Genomic DNA, 22,636 nt, shown 5'->3' with positions numbered 1-22,636 from the left:
ATTAACCCAACAGAACTACCAGCCCCATCTCACTCCATCATATTTATCTCTAGCAGGATTGACATGTGACCTGAACATTAAATATCACTTTTTTTTCTGTGAGGAGTGAAAAGTCTATTTTTTAAACGAACAATGCAACTTGACTTTTTAAAATTTTTGTAAGTTGATGAGATGTTTAAGGAAAAAATGTATTTCAAAATATTGTTTTGAGGTTCTGAGGTCAATAAAGAGCAACACAAGAAGAATTTTTATACTCTAGTCTTATAAGTGTCCATTGGAATTTTCTCCTAAGCGTACTCAGTTCATGTATTGGTTATGAGCCTCATTTAGACAATCAGCTCTGCTCTGCAATCACTTCAGAAAATGTTGCACTTGCTTTTATTAAATATAGATAGGAACCCTTATGTCTGTTATAATCAGCTGAAACAAGAGCATGCTTCAAATTGTAGGGCTCTTAGCATGAAAATTTCACCAGTCTTAGAAGACAGAACCAAAGAGAACACATTTTCTTGTTTTCACGTACACCACATAAGTAAAAGAAGTCAAGATATCTTTCCTTTACTGTCTTAGCATGGCATAACAGCATGAAATCAGTTAAAACAGTGACTAATGTGTGTTATTCAACAAAGCTAGAAATTCTGCCTGGCATTTGTTTCGAATCCCAAATATAGTACCTGTTTGGTAACCACCAAGGGAACATGGAACAGTACACCTGTTAAAACTATCCACCAAATTCTGCATTTGATCTTCTCATTCATGTACGCTTACGTCACAAGGTCCTTATTCTGAGGATCACGATGTTTAATTTAAAGATAGGCCATTTTTAATAACATTGTAGATTGATCTAGTCATAGATTTTGATTGCAGAAGAGTTCACTAACTTGACATCCTCTAAAAATAAGCCAAAAATTCGCACCAGGTGTTTTTAAATGAAATTTACCCCTCCAGGACAAGCTAAAATACTCAATGAATAGCATTACCGCTATGATCTGCTGTCCCAGGTTCGTGTTGCTTTTTGAGACTGGGTTTCATATCTCCCTCTCCAACTTCTTTCAAGGAAAGCAAGCAGGTATTTGTCCTGGCTGGGAAGGCGTGTTCATCTTTCATCTCTGCCCGAAGGGATTATAATTTACATCTTGTAAGTCCCAGAAAAATGTATTCATCCTGGCTGTTTAGTGTTGACAAGAGTCAGGCACTTCCTGGTATCCAGGGAAGAAGTCCAAGAACCTGTGAGCAGTCATGGCAAACAGCGCACCTACTCACTTTAGAAGCTCAGGAGTCAGACTGAGGGTGGGTGGAAGTCTTGGGGATCACAGTTTTGGCAATATATATGCAGAATAGGAGCTTGGTAGCATTTAGGTGGTTAGCATCTGGGGGGTTAGCTTAAATGGAGCCCTAAGAAAACATACTCAAGAAAATGTAACCTGTTGGAACATTAAATTATCATCCTAAATCTGTATGAATTTAAATTAACTCCACTGAGGTCATGCGAGCGATTACATATCTTTGTATAACTCAGTGTAAATAAATCAGATTAGACCCTTGCCTCAGTTTCTGCATGCATAAAAAGGCAACAAACAGTTTATTTATCTAGCTCATATCTCAGTTAATATCTCCGTTGTACTTTGAGCCTAGGTCTATATTAATAAATTTAAAGGGAATATCCTGAGCATCAGAATGAAATTGTCTGTGATGTTAATTTGTCCTTGGTGTGTCTTTGGACCATCCCAGACTCATGGTGGAGTTAGTTACCTCGTAAGAGGGATTAACGCAGAGTTTTTGATAATGTCCGCTGTCTCTTCAAAAGGAAGAAAGCTACACAAACCATATTATTCAACAACCCACAGTTTGTTCCATGCCAGCTCGTCTCCATGCCAGACATGACATCTCGGGGTACATCTGACTTACTAGGAAATATGCTGCCTGACATTCCTTAGTTGAACTGGTGTGTACTCGAAACACAGCCTGCTCCTTCCTCATGGGATAGTGACCAAAACTGACTTGGAAATTGTGGTTGCAAGCTAGGGGAGAATCCATCCAGGTGTTTAGTTGACTTCCCAAACACCTCCTTCAGTTCTGCAGCTGTACCCATCTTTTTCCAAAGAGATTACTTTGGCTGAAGGACTACTGGAAATGTAATCATAGAAACAGAACACCAAGCTGTATACTACCTGGTTCATTTTCCATCCTCTCCGTCTCCATTAGGTGACCCTGACAAGTCAATATTTGGTATGACTAAGTAGTAAATATCACCATACCAAGTTATATCATGCAAAGGGCCATCCCTTCTCACTGTTGAACTGCTCGCTCGATTTATTTTTTTCCCTGAGTCTTAAGGTGACTGGAAACAAGCCATGAACCCAAAGAGGAGGAAGGATTCTGGACTCCTGACAAAGCCTTCTTGCTCAGTCTTGCCTCTGGGTGCCTTCCTTCATCATGTTGTGTATTCCCCCCCCCCCTTTTTTTTTTTTTAGTAACTTCATTGTGACACCACGGCTTAAGATTTTTGTAGCAATAGACACACACGCCAGTCATGTGTTGTTTTAAAGGCAAGATAAATCGAATAATATAGGCAAAAATAACACAGTAGTAGTTAGGGAATACAAATGCATAAAATAAGGGATGCACAGGGAGCGCTGAGAATGGGGAACCACCATTTTTTCCTGCAGCCTGCCTGACAGCTGGGCAGCAGCCTGCCCGCACCGCCTCTCCCGCCCGCTCCTCCCCAGGGGCGGCGGGGGCGACCGTTAAACGGCCGCTAACGGCCCCAACGGCCCCGCGCGGCGGCCGCGCCTCTCAGCGCCCCCTAGCGGCGCCGGGTGGGCGGGCGGCAGCGCCCAGGACCAGGCCCGGCAGCGGCCGCTGGGGGTCGCTGTCGCCACTGCCGCCGGCGGCGCGCGCTACCTGTCCGCGGGGGCAGCGCGGGGCGGGCGGGCTGCTCGCCGCCACCGGCCGCCTCCACGGCGGGTCGGGTCGCCGGTGCCGGCCGGGGTAGGCGCTCCCACCCCCGCCCCCTTCCTCCTCAGCGCCTCCCGCTCCCACCCCGTCGCCTGCCGGGGGCTGGGGAAGGGCACCCGGCACGCGATCCAGCGCCGCCTTTGCCCGTGGCGGCTGCCAAAGGGAGAGGTTTATCCACACAAATCAGAGTAAACAGGGAAAGTTCAGCCGGATCGTGTTTCAGCCCGGCCGCTCCGCACGTTCCGAGGGGCTCGGCGGGGAGGGCAGCGGCGGGGTTCGGGCCCGGGCGGTTTATTCTGAGAAGGACGGTGCGTCGCACGGGAGGGCGAGGGGGGCGTCTCGCTTTTCCAGGGAAGCACAACGCTTCCAGGAGTCTGCCGCTCCTCCTCGCCCTCCACCGCCGGCTCCCCCGCGCCAGCACCTCCCCATCGCTCGGGCTGTCACCTCTTCTGAGGGAGCCGGTGGCACTGCCTTTGCTCTCCTCCTCCTCACCCCACCCGGTCCCGCTGGGAGCGCTTCCAGGCAGCAGCGCGCCGAGAGCCCAGGAAGCCGCCTCGCCCCCTCCTACCCTTCCCCCCCGGGACTGCCCTTGCCAAGAACGGGCGAGAAAGGCGACACACCCGCCTCTTCCACCCAGACCCCGCTCCAGCCACCTCTCCGCCGGCTTCCCGGTCGACGGGAGAGCAGAAAATAGCCTTCCTCTTCCCCGGCAGCTCGCCCCCGCCCCAACACCTCCCCTTCCCTGCCGCAGCCGGGCACGGAGTTCCCGGTAAACAGGCGGCTTTCCCGCCCGCCCCCGCCAACCGGCCCCCCGCGGGGGGCGGCGGGGAGCGGGGCGGCTGCGGCCGCGGGGCCGGGGACCCGCCTGACGGGGAGCCGCGCCAGGGCCATGAATATTTCAGAGGCTCCTCAGCGCGTTTCTAATTAAAGGCTCGGGCGAGGCGCATTACCCCCTTCTCCTCCCCCCGGTCCCCATCTTCCCGCCGCCGCCCCCTCCCACTCCACTGCACTCCACACCACACACACACACACGCACTTGGGACCGTCTCCTTACGTCGGAGAGAGGCGAAGGAGTGACTGAGCCCTGCCCGGGAGAGCCGAGAGAGGGGGAGGGACGGGACGGGACGGGGGGGGACCGGGGTGGGAGGGAGGGCGGGAAGGGGGGGGCTTGTGCAAGCAGCGACGCTCCCGAGGTTGCCAAGTGGACTTTTATTGTTTTCCACCCACTTCCAAGTCGATACTATCTGCCGTCTCATGTCCATCCTATAGCCTATATAAGCGGCTGCGCTGGGGCTGGCGGCGATGGAGTAGTTTGTGGATCCGGCGGGAGCGCAGGGACGGGAGAGGGGCGGGCGGGCCAGCCGCGGAAAACTTGGACTCCCCGCCGCTCACGGGCTGCTGCCGTCCGGGGAGAGCCGGCGAGCGGCTCCCGGGGGAGAAGACACCTTGGCTGCTGGGACGGAGAAGACAGGTAAAGCGGCCGGGAAAGGCCCGCAACGCTCTTTTCCTCCCCGTCTCCCTCCCCACGCCCCCACCCCTCCCGCCCCGCCGAGCCGGGGCCAGCGCCAGCGCGGGGGCCGCGCCGGTGACAGCCCGCGGGCGCCGCCGGACGCCCGCCAAAGTTGGGGGAGAACCGCCACACGGAGCGCGGGGCAGCCGTGTGCGTGGGGGCGGCCGCCCCCCACGGGGAGCCAGCGGAGAGGGGCAGCCGTCCGTCCGAAGGCGAGCGGCTCCGGGGATGAGGCAGCGTCCCCCGCCGCGGCTGGCTGCTGCTCCCTGCGGAGGTGGCCGGGGCCGCCCGCGCCCCTTCCCCGAGCTGGGTGGGAAGAAGGACGGAGAAGAACGGGAAGGCTGGCGGTGCCCTGCCCTGCCCTGCTCCCGGACGGCTGCCCCCCGAGCCCCACACCGCCCGTCACCCGCGCTCCTGCCCGCAGCCCCGGCGCGGAGACCCGCAGCGAGGCGGCGCGGGGGGGGGGGGGGGGGGGGAAGGGGGTGTCTCGCTCGGTGCGGTTCTCCGGCCAAAAAAAAAAAAAAATACCCCAAAAAACTTCGGGGAAAGTTGTCGCCCCTCGCCCGGGCTCCGCTCCTCCGCTCCGCGGCCGCGGGCGGGGCGAGGCGGGGCGGTACGCGCCGCTGGCCCGTGGCGACCGAGGCTCTGCTCTGCCAGCGCGGAGGGCGAGAGGAGGGGGGTCCCCCCGGGGCGCCCCACGACTGAGCAGCCCTCCCTCCCCGCCGGGCCCACCCACTCCCCCCCCCCCGGGCGCAGACTGCCCGCGCTGGGGCGGTGAGGGCGGGCGGAGGGGGGCTCCCCCGGCGGCGACCCCCCGCACTAGCGGCCCCCCGTTCCCCCTTGCTGCCCGGAGCGGGGCTGGGTTCTCCCCCCCCGCCCCCTCCGCGTTGTGTAACCTGCGAAGCGGTGTCCGGGCTTCCCTCCTGCCGTGGTTCCGATTTCACCCCGTGAGAGCCTCCCCACCTCCGACCCACCCCCGTGTTTCTCTTCCAGTGAAACAGGAGGCCTCCCACAGCAGCGGATCCTTCCTTTCCATCTGCTCCTGCACCCTTCAGGTCAGACTGCAATGAGTGGACTGAGGTCTCCTGGGCTGCTGGGGCTGGTGCTCTTAATGCTGTCGGCGGGATATTGCAAAGAGAAAACCGACTCCGCAGATTTGAAGGACAGGCAAAGTCTCTTAAATCTGATCATGGAGATCATTCAGGAACTGAAAAGGTACCACCTGGAGAAGGACAGTGGGGTGCAGTACTTCTCCAAGCACGACTATAACTTAGATCGAAGGGAAGTGGCCGACTACGGAGGATACCAGGACGAGCAGAGAGTTGGTAAGTCACAGTCCATGGCTTAGGAGATCTTTTCTTTTCTGTAGGGTGCCTTGGTGAATCAGGCATCACATCAGGTTACTAATTTTATATTAAGAATTCACTGCTGAAAATACCTGCGTGTTCTCTTTGGTATCAGAAACTGACACAGATGGCAAATTTGGAATAGAAAAACTCCATTCACATCCCAGAGTCGCCTACTCTTTGGATAATGTACTTGACTGAAAGTCCAACTTCATGTGTGTTGGCTTTGAACAAAACTTATTAATAAGGGAAAAGACTGAAATAGGAAAGACTGAAATAGGCTGAGATCAAAGAAATAAGGGATGAAAATGCTCTTTTTCCTTGAAGTTTACCACTTTCTAAAATGTGCTTGGTTTAAGTGTTTCTTGGAAATGACCCTAGCATGAATTCCCCTGCAGGACTACAGTATATCCTTGTAGATCTCACATCGAGGAGTCTTTCCTGCAGCTCAGTTTCGTTAAACTTTTCTCCCTACCTGTTAGTCCCTTCTGTACTCCAGATGTAGGAGCTCTGAAATACTGGGGAGCTGAAACAGAGTACTGCCCTGTCACTGTACAAGCTATGACTGCTTTGGGACACCCCTGCAGTCCTCCTTCTGCTCATTGGAATGGCTCTTCTCTAACCTCCAGTGAAAGCCCAGGTTGGTTTGTAGGATGTTCAGGGTTGTATAGAGCAGTGTGGAAGCAGTCGTACCGAGACACACGGTGATGGATAGTTACCACTCAGTTCCGTGATGTACTTCTGTGCATCCAGTTGAAACTTGATTTGGCTTCTCCTGCTGCCATGTCTAATTTACTGTTCACTGTCACTCCCAAACCCCTCCAGCATCACTGCTGCTCATCTTACCCCTCCTACTGAAAGTGACTTTCTGAATATTTTCCAGCAGATGTCTGCTCACCTTTTTTTCCAAACTGGCTTTCATTTTGCTAGTATGCTATTTATTTTGCTGTTATTGATCTCGTAAAGCTTCATTGTACCTTTTCTTCATTCTCATTCATATTCAAATATCCTCATGATTTGCATTTGTTGGTGGTTGTCATGAAAATGTTACTTTTCCATCTGGGTGATTAATGAATATACAAAGGAAGACAATTTTGTTCCACTTAAGATCAGCAGAGTGAGAACATTTTGTTTTATAAATGTTGCAAAGTTAAGGAGGGCAGACTAAGCAGGGAACCCTGATCTGCGCAACTGTAAATCTCAACGTGGAACACAGGCATAGTTTTTGGCCACCCTACATCCGCATAGCGGTGCGAAACGTCTGGTTTGTGCTGAACAGTTATCTACGTAAATTATAAACCTACTTGAGAGCAGATAAGTTGGTTGTGGTGTCAATGACTCCTAAGCAGGATTTTTCATTCTGTTATTATAATGATGTTATTCCCAGCAACTCTGAAAAGGAACGACTGCTTAGTCTTTCATTTCAGTGTTGGCATCACTTTCCCAGTGAGCCTGTCCCATGGGAAATTTCTGAGTGAAGCATGTGTGTTTTTAATGCTCTTCATGACATAATTAGGTCAAATATGATAAGGTCAATTTTACTTACACTGACTAAAGTTAGAAGTAAATGAAGAATGACTTTCGAGAAGTGTCTAACCTCACAAGTGAATCAGATCTGGATGGAAATGCTCTCTGCTTTATATCTGATAAGAGGTGCCAAGGGAATGAGAAAGGCTGCTCAGGCATTTATGGTCAAATAAATAAAGCACCATGTAGTGTATCATGCACAATCAGCACTAAGCTATCAGCATAGAGTTCGTAACGGAAAGCAATCAAAGATAGCTGTAAATCAGGAAGGCACAAGCAAGGGTTAGGGCTAAAATGGATTTCAGTAAACCAGTTTCATTTTGCCATCTGCCGAACACAAAACGCAAGGCGGTAAACCACAAACGCAGGGAGCCAGAAGAGAGCAATTTGCTCGGCATCATTTCCTGTGAATTTTATTTACTGCTGGGGGGGGGGGGGGGGGGGGGGGAAGATTCCTGTAAGGACATCAGTCCAGTTTCATGACTACAGCAGGACAGTGCTTGTACAAACATACCTGTGACAAAAGAGCGGATACATTTGCATAGGAGAATTAGAAGACACAAAACCAAACTTGAATATATCTTTGGGTCTTTACCGTTAGCAGAATATGCCATTTCTGAGCAGCCATGAACTAAAATTTCTGGAAGAGTTTAAATCTAGGTAAACTTGATAATGTAATTTATAGAGAGCTAAAATCTGACTCCTAGTTAATTGTCATCATGGTTAATGACTGCACACCTAACAGACATTACTTGTTTCATCACCACACTGTGTTTCACAGTGCGTTTTACAGTGGCTTCTTATGTAAAACAAATGCTTGCAATTTGGTCTACTGTATGCAAAGAACTTTTGGCCTCTGTGCATCTGTCAGATGTAGTGGCGATGTTTGCTGGAGTTTATTCCATTTCCTCGTACTATGCTTGGGCAGCATAGTTCCAGTGCAGCAGAGTGACTATTCTTTTTTCTGTCCAACAGAAATAGTTCCCAGAGATCTGAGGATGAAAGACAAGTTCTTAAAGCATTTAACAGGTATGTTTTAATTTTGCATTGGTATCCATCATTTCACATACATACCATAAGCTGTCCTACTTTTCCTGTGAGCTGCGCTGATTCATAACTTACTTTTTCTTTATATTTCAGGTCCACTCTACTTTAGCCCAAAATGTAGTAAACACTTTCATCGGCTTTATCACAATACAAGGGACTGCACCATCCCAGCATGTAAGTGCCAAAAGCAGACACTTTCATAAAACAGAAAACGCTAAAATTGTAATAGCTCTATGAGGTACCAGTAGTGATGTGATGTTAGAATACATTCCTTGCAATGAAGAATGTGGAATGCTCTAAAATGTACCAAGGATACTTTACACCGTTGCTAGAACAGCATCAGCATTACAGTGAGGAAACTGAAAACACAACTTTTTCACTGTGGATACACCGTGTAGAATGGCTGTAAACACTGCATCCTTAGGTACTGATGCATATGCCTCTTTGGTTCTTTGCTTTTCATACAAACACATGACTCTGCTCGCAAACCTCTCATATTTAATTTCTAGTGCTGCAAATTCAAGGTAGGATCAGAAATCCAGGTGGGGCTATTTCCTTTTCATCGATTTTTGACTGTTCAGCTACCAATCTACCAGTGATGTTGGCACTGAATCTTTGCAACCCTTATCTTCAGTGAATTACAAAAATGTAACTTCCTAAGGCTTAGTAAAAAAAAAAAAAAAAAGTGCTAACAGACACAAATAAGCACATTCCGCTCATCGGTGTTAGCAGCACAGAGAATAAAAAATAAAATCAAACATTGACACTTATCAGTCAGTAGATACAACTCAAGATTCATACAGAGGTGGACCTGTTGAGCAAGCAAATGCTATTTTAGTACAGCCTTTTCAGAATGGAAGCACACTTTATTTTACTTGTCTGAGGTCAACCAGTTGGGTCAGTAGCAGAGCTGGGAATAGAAACAGGAGTTACAGAGTCCAAGTTTCAAGTATTAATAAATATTTCAGTCCAATATATTTTAAAGGCATATTTGGTAAGAATTGCAGACTTTTTCCCCTATTTGTAAGGCTTCATATTAGGAATACCTTCGCAAGATAAGGAGTTACAGACAACGGCTAACTAGATCACGTTCCATTTACATGGATGGAGATGGAAGTTGTTCGTAACTAGTCTGTTTTGAACAAGCAAATGGTTATATTACCTTTTTTGTAAGGATCACAACACAAACATCATTTGACTCAGCACTAATGAGTACTCCAAGCTGTGAAGCTAAAAACTAGTTGGTATTAAAGTCTGAATTAGCCCTTTCCTCCTGACAGGTGACATACCCACCAACATAATGTCTGGATAATGGAGAATAATTTGTATGAATGGCAATTATAGCATATCTATGCTATGAGTTAGGGATTGTTAACATTGCACCTCTAGGAAACATGAGATGTAGTTCTCATTAATGAAATAATGCCAAATGAAAATGAACATCAGTCACTGGACTGGACTGACCAGCATCTCCTTAATGTAACTTTCTTCTAGCAAAATGAGGTAAACAACCTGCTTTAACTCTTCATGCGCAGTATGATGTTACTTTTTGATAATACCCTGATTTCAGGTAATACCATTTATTCTATGTAGAAATTCAAAGGCCAAACAACAAAGAAATTAAAAGTATCTATGTTGCTGTAACATGGGGATAGTCAGTAGAAAAGCATTTACTTGGCGTACCTTCTAGTACTTTGTACAGCATAGTAGCATTGGCACCTAAAAAGTAATTTACTCTGCTGTCTGTCCATAACTTTCACAAAATTTACTTTGTTTGCCATGTTAAAGAAAAAAAAATCTCTTGATTAATTTTGTAGTTGTGCATTGGTTATGCCCCTTAATTACGAATGCACCAAAAAGCAGAAGGAACCTAAAATAAGAACTACTAACAATAGGACCACTATAGAAAAAACAATTTTACTAGTTTTAAGATGAAACTTGATACAGTTATGAATGAATTTGTATGAAGTGATTGCCTACTCAGGCTGGACTTAACATTCCTATGACTAGGAGATGTCATTTGCCTAATTTCACAGTTTTTCCAGGAAGAAAATTTATTAGAGTTGCATTACTTAATGTTAAGTTGATAGACTTGCTCACTGAGCGCTGGATTTCAAAAATGGATGAGCACTACTTATTCTTCCTGTAGTATGGAAATTAGATCCCACTTTTAAGCACAGACACAGATGTATAAATTTTCACACATACATACGCTTGGAGAGCCTCCAAGCACATTCATGCTATTTGTTTAGATAGTATGTATGCAGAAATTGATTGCAGAGAGTTATATGTGCCATTAGACAAGACGTTCAGTTACAGAATTTTTACACTCTCCATTTCTAAGTCTACAGAACTGATTTCTATACTGTTGCAAACTAAGGTGTTCACTGAACTTTATTACGACAATAATTTGCACACAGTTATCAGGTTTGATTTTTAAAAGCAAAATTGGTTGCTTTAGTAATCTATTTACTCTTCTTTCATGACAGACTATAAAAGATGTGCCAGGCTTCTTACTCGGTTGGCAGTAAGCCCAATGTGCATGGAAGGATAAAGGTAAGCTTTCTCATAGCAGTAATGACATTCTACTGCATAGCAAAGCAGTGGATTTTGTGTTTCATGCATGAAAATTCATGGGAGTGTAGTAACAGTTGTCCTTTTGCTAAGATATTCTCCTTTGAGAGTAACTTATTCCCCTTGAAGTAACTGGCTTAATCTGGCAAATATTGGTGATAAATAAAGGGTACCCCCTACTGGAAGTCATTATATAAAAGTCCATGTGCATCAGCTGTGAATTATTCATAGCAGCATACAGTTAGCAGATAGTGAATTTGTTGTTATAGAACAAAACACAACAGCTGTAGCTTATTTTTCAAGAGTTGACTCAGTATACAATTGCCTGTATTGGCAGCGGCAGCCCTTTGATATGTGCAGCTGTGGATCTATGGTGTACATTTTAGTCTGAGTTAATATATACATAGCTATACCCATGAATGCTTTATAAATGCAGATAGGTTGCAGGTGCTGATATAGTAATTCAATTAAAATGTATTATTAGTAGCACTGAGAAACTAACTTTAAGCTGCTCAGACTTCTTGGGATTTTCATTGTGTTCACCTCTCGTCTCTGGGTTTATTTCCTCTCTTTTTGCCTAGATGTACCTCTAATTCCCACAAATAATTTGGGAATTTCACCATGTACCAAAATAAAAACAAAAATAACCAACCAAACAAAAAAGTACTTCCAAGCTATCTGCATTTCTAGAAATCTGACACATAAGAATACAAAAGGACTAATTTACATTCTGTCCTCAACCTTTACTTGATACAATAATGTCACCTCTGACAAAGGGATAAATAATAACATGTACAGATTTGTCAGTAACAAATGCTGTCAAACCAAGATATTTTAACTCTGTGACAAAATACACATCTTGTGGAGACAGTCAGTGAGAAAAAGCAATAAATGTTAAGCATCTTATTTTTTTAAATCACTGACGCTGTTTTGCATGGCATTCTCACAAGTAAGCTAGGGAAATGTGATCAGGATAAATGTAAAAAAGGCTGGAAAAATATAAAAACTAGTTATTAGTGCTTCACTGTCAAACTGGAAAAATGTATTGAGCAGAGTCACAGAGCTTCATTTTGGGTATGGTATTGTTCAATATTTTTATTAATAACTTGGGTGACAGAAGACAGTATATTTATGGATGACGGTAGTGTAGGAGAAGCAACCATGATAGAGTAGTCTTGAAATTGAAAATAATCTTGGAAAATTAGCTGAATAATCTCAAAACAGGGTAAAATTTAAAGGAAAGAGCAGAATTATGAAGTCATGCAGGAGTAATCAACTGGAGAAATACATGCAAGTTGTGAATAGCTAGACAGACAGTTCTGTAGAAAACGTAGGGGTTGTAGTGGATCACAAAATAGCATGTCACACTTGAAAAGACAAACAACATACTGGAATTTATAAATAGAAACACTGTTTATAAAACACCTGAGATAATCACTGTTGCTGCAATACTGTATTTCATTAAGGACACCATGAAGACATATGGGTGTTTCTTTTAAGAGTCCAAAGAAGAGCAACATGCAGGACCAAAGACCTAGAAAACTCAGTTTACAAGAGCAGCAAAAAAGAATTTGGATTATTTAATCTAAAGAAAAGATAACTGCAGAAAAACATGCTGGAGTTACTAAATTTCATAAAAAGTGGCTACGAGCCATTCTCTCTATCCAATGTTAATAAATAAGACATACTTTAACTTTGCAACAAGAGAGGATTCCAGCTAGACATTAGAAAAGACTTTTCTAATGGCAAGAGAAGAAATAATAAGTCATTAGATGTAATTCAGCATCCTGACTTGATGCTAAATTCCTTAACATTTTTTAAGTATTTTCTGTTTTACTTCCTAAAATAATCCTAAACTAGCCCAACTTCATATGTTTCTAATGCCCAAAACCTGTTATGTTACTTGCTGTCTTAATTTGAAACATGCAGCCGTGGAGAGGAATCTTATCCATACATCGTGTGTTCAGGGATGGAATCGTGGAAACAATCGCACATAGTATTAGGGCAAATACAAGTTAGCAAATAGGTAGATCTTGTGATCTAACTAGGAGAAATGCCAGGGATCCAACCTGCCAAGTGTAAAATCCAGAAAGCAAGGAACAAATTAACTATTTTATAATTATATTCACCTGAAAAGATAGGTGAGTAATGTTATGACCACTGCTAATAAGCAGATACATCAAAGTAGAGAATTCTTTTCTCCCTTTCCTTGGGAAGTTTTATCTGTATCTTTACTTCCTATAATATAAACACAAACTCATCATATGAAGGAACAGTAACTAAAGTAGTTCACATCTCAAGCTGTGATTCTGTTTTAAAAAAGTCCATCTCGTTTTGCCAAACAACTTTGCTCAACCAGGAGATGTTTCAACGCGAGTAACAAGCCTCCGCTTCTGTTATTCTCTGCACAGGCACAAATTGTTAACAATATCAGCACTTTTAAGCAACCTCTATTAGTTGAAAGGAATACTATTCTCTACAACATATGCCTTGAGATCCACAGGTGTCTCCACAAAATTAAGCATCCTTTCTCCTCAAAGCTTTTCCACTGCATCTGTTCAATTTGTGTGGGTAAGACATCCCCTCTCACAGAAAAGTGTAATGAAGGCTTTATGTGTTTTCATTATTCGTCACTAGAGTAGGGCTTTGAGCAACCCGGTCTAGTGGGAGGTGTCCTTGCCCATGCAGGGGGGTTGGAACTAGGTGATCTTTAAGGTCCCTTTCAACCTAAACCATTCTATGATCATTTCATGAACTGAGCTGTAGAAAAGCATGTTCTTTTTATCAAACCATCCTTTTTCTCCACAAAATGTATAGTTGTCTTTAGTCCAAGGTGTTTTCAAGAAGTTGCAAAGTTTTGAACATAGTACCACTTATACACAGTTGTCGTGGTTTGGCCTCAGCCAGCACCGAAGAACCGCGCAGCCGCTCGCTCAACTCCCACAGCCCTGGGAAAAATCGGCAGAAAAAGGCAAAACTCATGGGTTGAAATAGTGCAATTTAACAGAACAGCAAGAGGGAAGAAAGAAAAACAGTAACACCTATAAAGGAGTATAAGGACACGGTTACAGTACCGCAGCGCACCGACCGGACCCGCACCGCCGCAGCCCGCCCCCGAGTGGCGACTGCCCCCCCCATCCCGGCTAGCGCCTCTTATAGCGGGGCATGGGGCACGTGGGATGGAATACGTGCCTCCCCTGCCGGCTCCTTGGGGAAATTAACCCCATCCCTGCCGGAACCAGGACAATAGCAAAACAAGAATTCAAAGCCATTTCTTACTTAAGATGGCTCTCTAGTGTACAAAGAGTTTATTTAGGCAATAGGTAAACACTTCTGGTTTCTTCCATAAGGCTACTAGTTAGTATCAGCTCTGAAGCTCGGACTAACTCCGGAATATTAGATAACAAAAATTAAGAAATACTACTCCGTAAAGGTCTGGATTCACAAGCAGAATTTGACCATTTATATTAATTGTAAAGAAAAATATATTTAAAAAAATCTTTTTAAACTCCTATATTATAAACTAGTAAAATAACACATTCTTAATTATCAACATACTTTTCCCGCCAACAAATTAGATTTCCTGGTTTGCTCGGTAGCCAATTTTTTTTTCATTGGAGCCTTATGAGTGGGCTGGGCTATAGATGAATTATTGCTTTTTCACACTTTAGGAAACGGGTAGTTTTGGTGCATTTTTCAGATCTATGGGTATCTTTCTATGTTTAGAGATCAGTTTTGGGGGGAAGAAAATAAAAAGGATAGATTTGTTTTTTCTTTGTACTCAAAATGCATTTTGGACTATCTTAGCTTTAAAGCACAAAAGATGATGAAACTCAGTGCTAAGATCAAACAACAAAATAAGATGCGCAAACAGGAATTAGGCATTATTACTATGACAGTACATACCTAAGGGGGCTGTGTGTGATACAGTGTGTTTTATGGAGCCTTCACTTTTTCTCATTTATCCTACACATACGTAACTGGGCTCCATCTTCTCTTTTTTTTAGAGCATATGTTCACATTTTGCCTGTCCCACAGATATGAGCAGCGCAGGGGCCCAGTAACAGCCCTTTTGCTTGCGGAGATTGCTCAAGTGAAGCCAGAGTAGCAGATTTGTATTACCACATCATTCAGTAGTCAATACTATCACTCAATAGTTTTGGGTTTGTTTTTTTTTGTTTCCCCCCCCCCAATCAGCAACCCAGGCTGTGTTCCCGGGTTGCCACCAGCATCATCTCCAACTAGTTTTATTCTGTAACACCTTCTCCTTCTCGCGGTCAACCCAGCTATACTAGCGTCCTGTCCTTGATGCTCTTTATCATTCTGTCCTTCAGCCTCGTTTTTCCTCCCAGTTTCCTAATAGTTCTCATACTTCATGCTTGCTTTGCTCCATTCTGTGCAGATACATCCAACCACCATTTTGTTGTCTATATCTGCAGCAGGTAAGGGATCTCAGGAACAAGATTCCTGAAGTCTTTACCAAAAGTTCCCAACTCATATCTTGTGTGTTTCCTGTGACAAATCTGAAAAAGAAAATCTGTTTCTTACAATCACTTTGCTACAGCCATACGGATTTTACTGCTTTTGTTTGAAAACTGCAGGTGCTACTGTTGGTGCCCTCCTTTTTCCATTACCTTTTCTTAAAGCGTTTGCTGGAGAGCAACGCTAATCTCACAATGCATGCTTAAAACCTCCTTGTACCATATGGAGTAGTTCAAGGACCAAGAACTGCATTACATCTGAAGATTTCTTTTCATTACTGTCCTGACAATTATTTATGCATTTTTTAAAGTTTCTACAGTTATTTCAAATGAACAAAAAACTAGTGACACAAACAGTTTTACACTAAAGAAATACAAGACTAGTGCAAGTAGTAGGAATCTCTAGCTAAGCAAAGAAAATGAGCTTTATATACTATAGAAAGCATATGAAAAAAATCTACCGGTTGCTTGTTTCCTAGAGAAGCACATATAATTAACAATATTTAAAGGAAAAGCAAGAGAAATAGTATTTCTTGCTTGAAGTATGTGATAGAAATAAATATAAAGATATAAATAATTTCTATAATTTCTATAATTTCTATAAAGATAGAAATAAATATAAAGAATAAATATATATACATACGAAGGTCAAAGTTTCTTTATAAAATTCCCAGTAAGCTAAAGCACACTGATAACTGGAATTTCCTTTGGAACTCAGAAAAATCTGTGTCAACTCCTCAAGATGAATTGACCATAATAGTCATATACATTAAAAAAAGCTGACAATACAAGATAAACTTGGAAACTTTAAAGAGAAAACTGAAATACCACACTAAATATCCCGTTCCTGTACACTGTATTGTATATCCATTATTTGAAACTATTCTTAAACCACAATAATATCTGGGCTTTTAAGTTTTGCTTCAGGTGTTTTGTAACAATGGAAACAACAGCCCTTAATTGCATTCTGTCTTGCACAGTTTCTTATTTGGACTAACAGAAACGTCAGACACTTTCATGTCATAAAAGAAGTGAAGGTGGAATGAAGGTGTTTGCATATAATTCAGTGAAGGCAGACCGTTTTTCCCTAGGAAGTATAGATTCATCCATCATATACAACTTCCCATGTCAATCACCTCTGCTTGGTGACAGGAAGTAGTTCCCAGGGTAACAAATTTTAGACTTTTATCAGAACTATTGCTTTAAATTAAAGGGCCAGGCAGTGTACGTGGTTACTACTGTGGCACAGCCCAACTTTATTAAGAGGGAGTTCTGAGTTTGCCTTACGACGGGATCTCTGTGGCTGGCACCAGATGTGACATTAAAAGTTTTATCACCTTCAGTGCATGCATCATCTGATGCTCACATCAGTGCAGACTTCCACCCGGGTGCTCACACACGGGGAAGGAATTTTTTGATGCTAGCATATGGAAGTTCTGCTACAAAATCGTACTGGCACATTATTTTAAAGTTTATATTGATATTTAAAACACTAAATTCTTATAGATTAGCTTTGTCTTACAGTGTTTATCATCATACATAGATAACGACTAGAACCAAATTTGGAAAGCTGTGATATGCCTTTACAATAGATTTAATTTGTTCTTTTAAAATTGGAACAATTGTATGGTTTGGTTGTTTTCAGCTAATATTGCTGGTTGGGTTTGTGTTTTGTTTTATTCTTTTTTTTTTTTCCCTTTGCATTAGTGAAGTAGAACTAAGAATCAAATGAAAGTGGAGAAAGGAGTAGTATAGCTACCTGTGTTCTCAGCAGAGACTGTAGTCAAATAGTATGCAAAATCTCCACAAAGACTACTTGCCATCCGTCAGCGAAATTCCAGTCTGGTTTTCCTAGACTGATGCATATAACATAGGCTATGTGAAACAATAAAAGTACAACAGATTGATCAATGCTAAAAATCTGGGGCCTTTCCAAGGGCTTCTGAAAATACCAGGGATTTAGAAAACTGCAATTTAGCTGAGCACTGGAAATTTAAGACCCGCAGCTTTTAATCAGATATCCATACAAATGCAGGTATCGATGACAAATAAGCATCCTATCCACTTCCAGTTTTTCACCCTCAGTGACCTGCATATTCCCATTAGTATTAGTAATGAAAAAAACTATGTATTAAATTCTCAGTGTTTAACTTGTCTGTTGTACCACACACTGATCAAACCGAAAGCATGTTAACTTGGTTTTAAACATTACTTTTAAACATCACAGCTTAAAAAGGGTACACTAGGGGTATACATACAGAAAATAAGCTAGATGAAGATGCAAGACAAGGAAAATTTACATCAGTTTCCCCTGTAAGGAAGGATATTAAAAAAAGAAAAAGTATTTGTCCTATCTGCAAAGCCAGAAAAAAACTAAATTACATTAAGCTTTTCTGTAACATTGTTAATTTCCTAATAGCTTTAAAAAAATTGCAAAACTAAATATGTTTAAGTAGTACTAATAAGTATTTCTGTATGCACAAATAGCTTGATTTCCAATGGATTACTTCAAGTCTGACTGACTTTGCATTCAAATGATTCTATTACAGATTATACTTAAGTAGTAGAGAATGTAGAGAAACTCAAAGTATCAGAGAATTCACATCGATCATGGGAACGAGTTACATATGTTCAGACAATATGAAAGTTTTACCTGTGAAAAATGACATCAGAACTGTAGTATCAGAGAACCAGTTTTTTAGCTCCCACATGGACTTTTGGTGTCTATGTGACACACAAGCTTCAGCTGAATCTGTTCACGAGTAAAAGCAGTTTTTCAACCACGCAGTTCCCATTGACTAATAAGACATAGTGTATTTTTTTGCTTCAAAATAAGGGCATTAACAGGTTGTCTTAGAAAAAGAGGAAACTGGGTAGACAGACTTGCAGCATTCAATGGTCACCTGTCTAGAAAATGTGGCTGCAGAAAACAAACTCAGAAGCTACTGGAGAGAGGATGGGTTTCTAGCTATGTATACACAGAGGTGGTTACATTGCATGTTCTCAGAAGACTTAAGAATGTGGGAGAAAAGGGTCGTGGAAACATTCCCCGTTCAACCTTTGAATTAACATATCTAGAGTATAGACAATACCCTTACATAAACAATGCAGAAACTTATAATTTTGTATCGGTGATTTTGACACCAGTGTCACAGAAATGGTTTTGATTTCATTCCAAGAAACTCTTTGGGGAAGAGTTACTAGAACGGGCAGCAAATCAAACCACTGCAGCTCCTAGTCAGTTTGTGTTGTCTCAGTGTTTGTACGTCCCAGGGGCTATATTTATATGACCGACTCTCAGAAAGTTACTTCTATTTGTTTCTTGTTTGTATGAGTCCAGATTTCTCCACTAATGGGCCCAATGAAACATCATCTCCTTCCTAGATCCTTCGAACCTTACCTTGACAGATTTATATTACTGGACATCCTATCAACAGCTTCCTGACACCAAGATATTAAGACAGAAATTTGCAATCTGTTAATACTGTCCTCGAGTTTTCTTCACTTTTTGACTTCACAGCTGCACTCAAGGGAACAGGCTAAACATAACTGTGAGCACGTTTCAAATAGGTAGAACCATATTTTCCAAATCTGTCTACCTAAAATGAACCAGCGCAAAAAGGGACGCTTTCCAAAATTTCAGCCTTGATCAACAAACAATACAGTAATTTAGCAGTCAAGCTGATCCGAACTAAACTGAACTAAATCAGAAATGCGCTATTGGATCTTTCCAAAGTGATTACTGAATTCTCCAGGTTTATTTACTATTTTCAATATGATAAACACATTCTTAAACACATGTATGTGAGTATAAAAATGATGAAAGGCAATTTTCTTCTTTCTTTTAATCCACCAGATGTTATTACCATGAAAAGAAACACCAAGAACCAAGAGAAGTGCCTTGGAAACCAACAGGGAAATAGAACTTATTACCTTTATAACATATTCCATTGTGAACAAGAGATTTATTTTTGCAGATTGACAGATTACTTCCCATAATTCTTTTAACATGCATTTTCTATGTCGTCAACAGTTTGCAGATTGACATTCTTTACAGTAGCATAACTGCCAGTAGTACTTAATGCTCCATACTTAAAAACACACTTTACAACTGATGTGTAATGCTGCCAAAAATTATATAAACACAAATATTTCACCAAGAAAATTGATGTTCTATTGCTTAATTCAAAATTTTAAGGAATGTTTGTTTGTATATCTAGAACTACTAAAGATCTGCTCCACAGTAGTTGTGGTCACTTGATAACCTTCATGCTTATGCAATTTTTTAAAAGTTTGGTTCAAACAGACTTGCATTGGGGTCACATTGTACCCTAGGAGTACAAATTGCATGACAAACAGGAACGTAATTCCAAGTAGACATACATTTTTGGGACAGTGGAGCATGGATTTTGTACACAAACACAAGCTGCCATTAATTTACTTTATATAATAAATGTATAAAACATTCCAGCGAACGTGCAATATGTAAATACTGTAAATAACAAGCATAAGTAATAAAGTGTTTGGTATTAAGCTGTTCTCAGTTTGCTTTCTGTTCACTGAATCCAGATAAACAAGCTATCTTCCAGTAGCTACTATCATTCATCCACACTTAAACCTCTTTCCAATAAGAGTTCACTGGAGTAAGAAAGCAAGCTACACCCACCTCTAAAAGTCCAGTAATTTGGACACTCTGTGGATTTGTGAGGACAGATCTGTGTGTTCCAATCCCACAAAACGCCCAGGTGACAAGGCTGCTCCAATTCTCTACTGCATTATAAATCTGAATCTTTCCTATGACAAACGGTTGTTTTAATTTATTTGGGTTTGGTTTTGTTTGTTTGTTTTTCCAAAAAAAATCTGCAGTCTATTCATGGCAATATAATCAAGTACAATTAATAGGCAATATAATCAGTACATGTCCAAGAAATCATTTTAGTATTGTAGAATTTTTAAGGAGTCAGTGAACACTTACTCAAGAAGCCTTCATACACATTTCCTTCTTCCTTAAATCAGATACTAAATCCAGTTGTCATCATAAAATGGCTCAAACAGGAAGAAAAATTTTGTGTGATCTGCAGAGGAACCTCAGGTACTTTTATCTTAATACTGGCATTTAGCTTCCATTTTATCCTCAATTTAAACCACAAAACGTAAAACAAGACCAAACACTCTCCTCCCCACCCTGAGAAATAGCTAGGAGTTGGGATTCTTGAAGTTCACCCTTAACAGCCTTTAGCATCTAGCTCTTTAGAAGAAAAAAAACAGCAGAAGTACAAAATCCCATCCTAGAACATGGCTGTATTTAGCAAGGGAGAAGTACATACTTTGTGTTTGCTTTCAGGGATCACTAAATGCTGAAGTTGCATTTCTCAATGGAAGTAATACATGCATACCAAAAAATTGGTAGGTAAAGGAATCTATTGGTGCGGGATTCGCTTAGCTGCACATGTGCAGCAAATGTAGGTGGAACTCTGTGCTTGTCTCTGATGCCACTGCCCGAAATCGGATCACAGCATATTACTTAGCATGGGGGTTTAAATCAGCATAAATCTTTCTTTTTGTAGCAAGACATCTGAAATCTGGTTAGATAAAAACTTTCTAGAAAATTTCCTTGTAAAAGGAAAATAGTAATTTATTTAATGACTTAATAAATGAATATAAATAAATTAATCCCATGGAAGTTTTCTCTAGGTTTAGCAGAAGTCAGCATGCTTTCACAGAAGATACAACTATACTGTAGAAGATTTTTTTTTTTTTTAAATTTAGTCTTAGGTATAAGCTTACTACCTAAACTAAAGCAAGCCATGGTGGGGGAGAGGGGGAAGGAGTCGTCACTTCTGTATTTTTTCCATTCAACATTACATTTTTCATGAGTGGTATTTTAAACCTGTAAGGGCTTAGTCATCTGTATGGTACATGACTTGTGTATTAATCCTATGTTCACTGTTTCTCTTGGAACCCAAATAACGGCACCATGCAACTGTCCTTTCTGAAGGCAATTCATGTTCTGCATTCTTGTGTTCTACAAATTCTTTTAAAACACTAAAGTGCTGTCCTTCCCTTCCTCCAAAAGAAACGCACTAAAGATAAAATCAATCAATACGCTTTTTCCTCCTAGTAAGAGATAGTTAATTATTTAGACCATAGATTACTTGCTGAAAATATACCTCAGGGCTGAAACTTTTAAAATCCAAATTGAGTTTAACACAAATATTTTTGACTTAGTATTACTTCAGAGGAAGATTCCTAAGCCTAGTGAAGGTAAACAACCATATTTGATCTCCTTTCTGTTACCCCAGCAGTTCAAAGATAAAGAGTTAAGACCTTTAAATCTTACTTAACTTTAATACGTAGGAAACTATAGGTTCAATTCCCACTCAACCATGAATGGCAAAGCACAAACCATCACATTCTCAATCTTCTGAGTTACTTTACTTTCACTGCAGTATTTTAAATGGTCATACTGGCAGAGAATAACATTAGATTATATCTAAATACTTCCACTTCTGAGGTTAGTGCATAAAACCACATTTTAGATGGTTTGTCCATAACTGCTCATCATTTTCCCTCATTTATTTTGTCAAAGAATTCATAAAATAAATGGAAAATAATTTTTCCAGAGTCAGTGCTCTGACCTGAAATATTATATATATTACTCTTTGTCCCTAAAGTGAAATAGCTATTAACTTGCAAATTCCTAGCTTGTTCTTTAAAAGTCAAAACTATTGGTAATGCAATAATGCAAAAAGATCCTGATTTCTGTATTTAAGTTCCATCTACCACTTGCCTTTTTGTAAGCAGGTTCTTAAGTTTTATGTCTGATTGAAATTTTAGCACAAACCAGAAACATCACTAACACAAACACAGCTGTTCGACAGCAAGAGTCCCAGGAAACTTAATCCCCATCGTACAACCCACATCACACACAGAGTGACACTAGGATTCCTCCCTCCCCAGGAATAACAGGATCCTCTATCGAAATGCATCCCTCTCCCAGAAGGGAGAACAGGTGACAAATGCAGAGATTACTCTACTAGTTTGGAAGGCAGAAGCAAAACCAAGGCTAAATAAGTAAGAAAGCAAGTTTTACAGATCCAGTTTTACAGCTAATGTGGTAATGCTAGTTCATACCAATGTTGGTGTTATTCAAAATAGGAAAATCATCATGGTATCAGTTACAACACTATCTC

The 22,636-nt window shown here is 42.0% G+C and overlaps 1 protein-coding gene across 1 annotated transcript; it reads left to right on the top strand.

The window, feature by feature from the left end:
* The first annotated feature begins 4,210 nt into the window (after positions 1-4,210).
* ALKAL2 (ALK and LTK ligand 2) lies at positions 4,211-21,701 on the top strand. Its single transcript, XM_082481331.1, has 6 exons — positions 4,211-4,429; positions 5,462-5,793; positions 8,317-8,370; positions 8,482-8,562; positions 10,878-10,944; positions 19,300-21,701. Exons 2-5 carry the CDS (start codon positions 5,535-5,537, stop codon positions 10,940-10,942), a joined length of 459 nt encoding a protein of 152 aa, XP_082337457.1. The 5' UTR covers positions 4,211-4,429; positions 5,462-5,534; the 3' UTR covers positions 10,943-10,944; positions 19,300-21,701.
* Positions 21,702-22,636: the final 935 nt, after the last annotated feature.

This window comes from Vanellus vanellus (assembly GCF_965231255.1).
Source record: "Vanellus vanellus genome assembly, chromosome: 3".
Classification (NCBI taxonomy): Eukaryota; Metazoa; Chordata; class Aves; order Charadriiformes; family Charadriidae; genus Vanellus; species Vanellus vanellus.
Note: the sequence above shows the minus strand (reverse complement) of the source record. Positions and strands in the feature narration are given on the sequence as shown.

Excerpts from the sequence above, each read along its gene's own strand:
- ALKAL2 (XM_082481331.1), top strand. The coding sequence starts at position 5,535 with ATGAGTGGACTGAGGTCTCCTGGGCTGCTGGGGCTGGTGCTCTTAATG. Across the intron at positions 8,371-8,481 it reads GTTCTTAAAGCATTTAACAG|GTCCACTCTACTTTAGCCCA; the intron begins GTATGTTTTAAT and ends TTTATATTTCAG. Across the intron at positions 8,563-10,877 it reads GGACTGCACCATCCCAGCAT|ACTATAAAAGATGTGCCAGG; the intron begins GTAAGTGCCAAA and ends CTTTCATGACAG.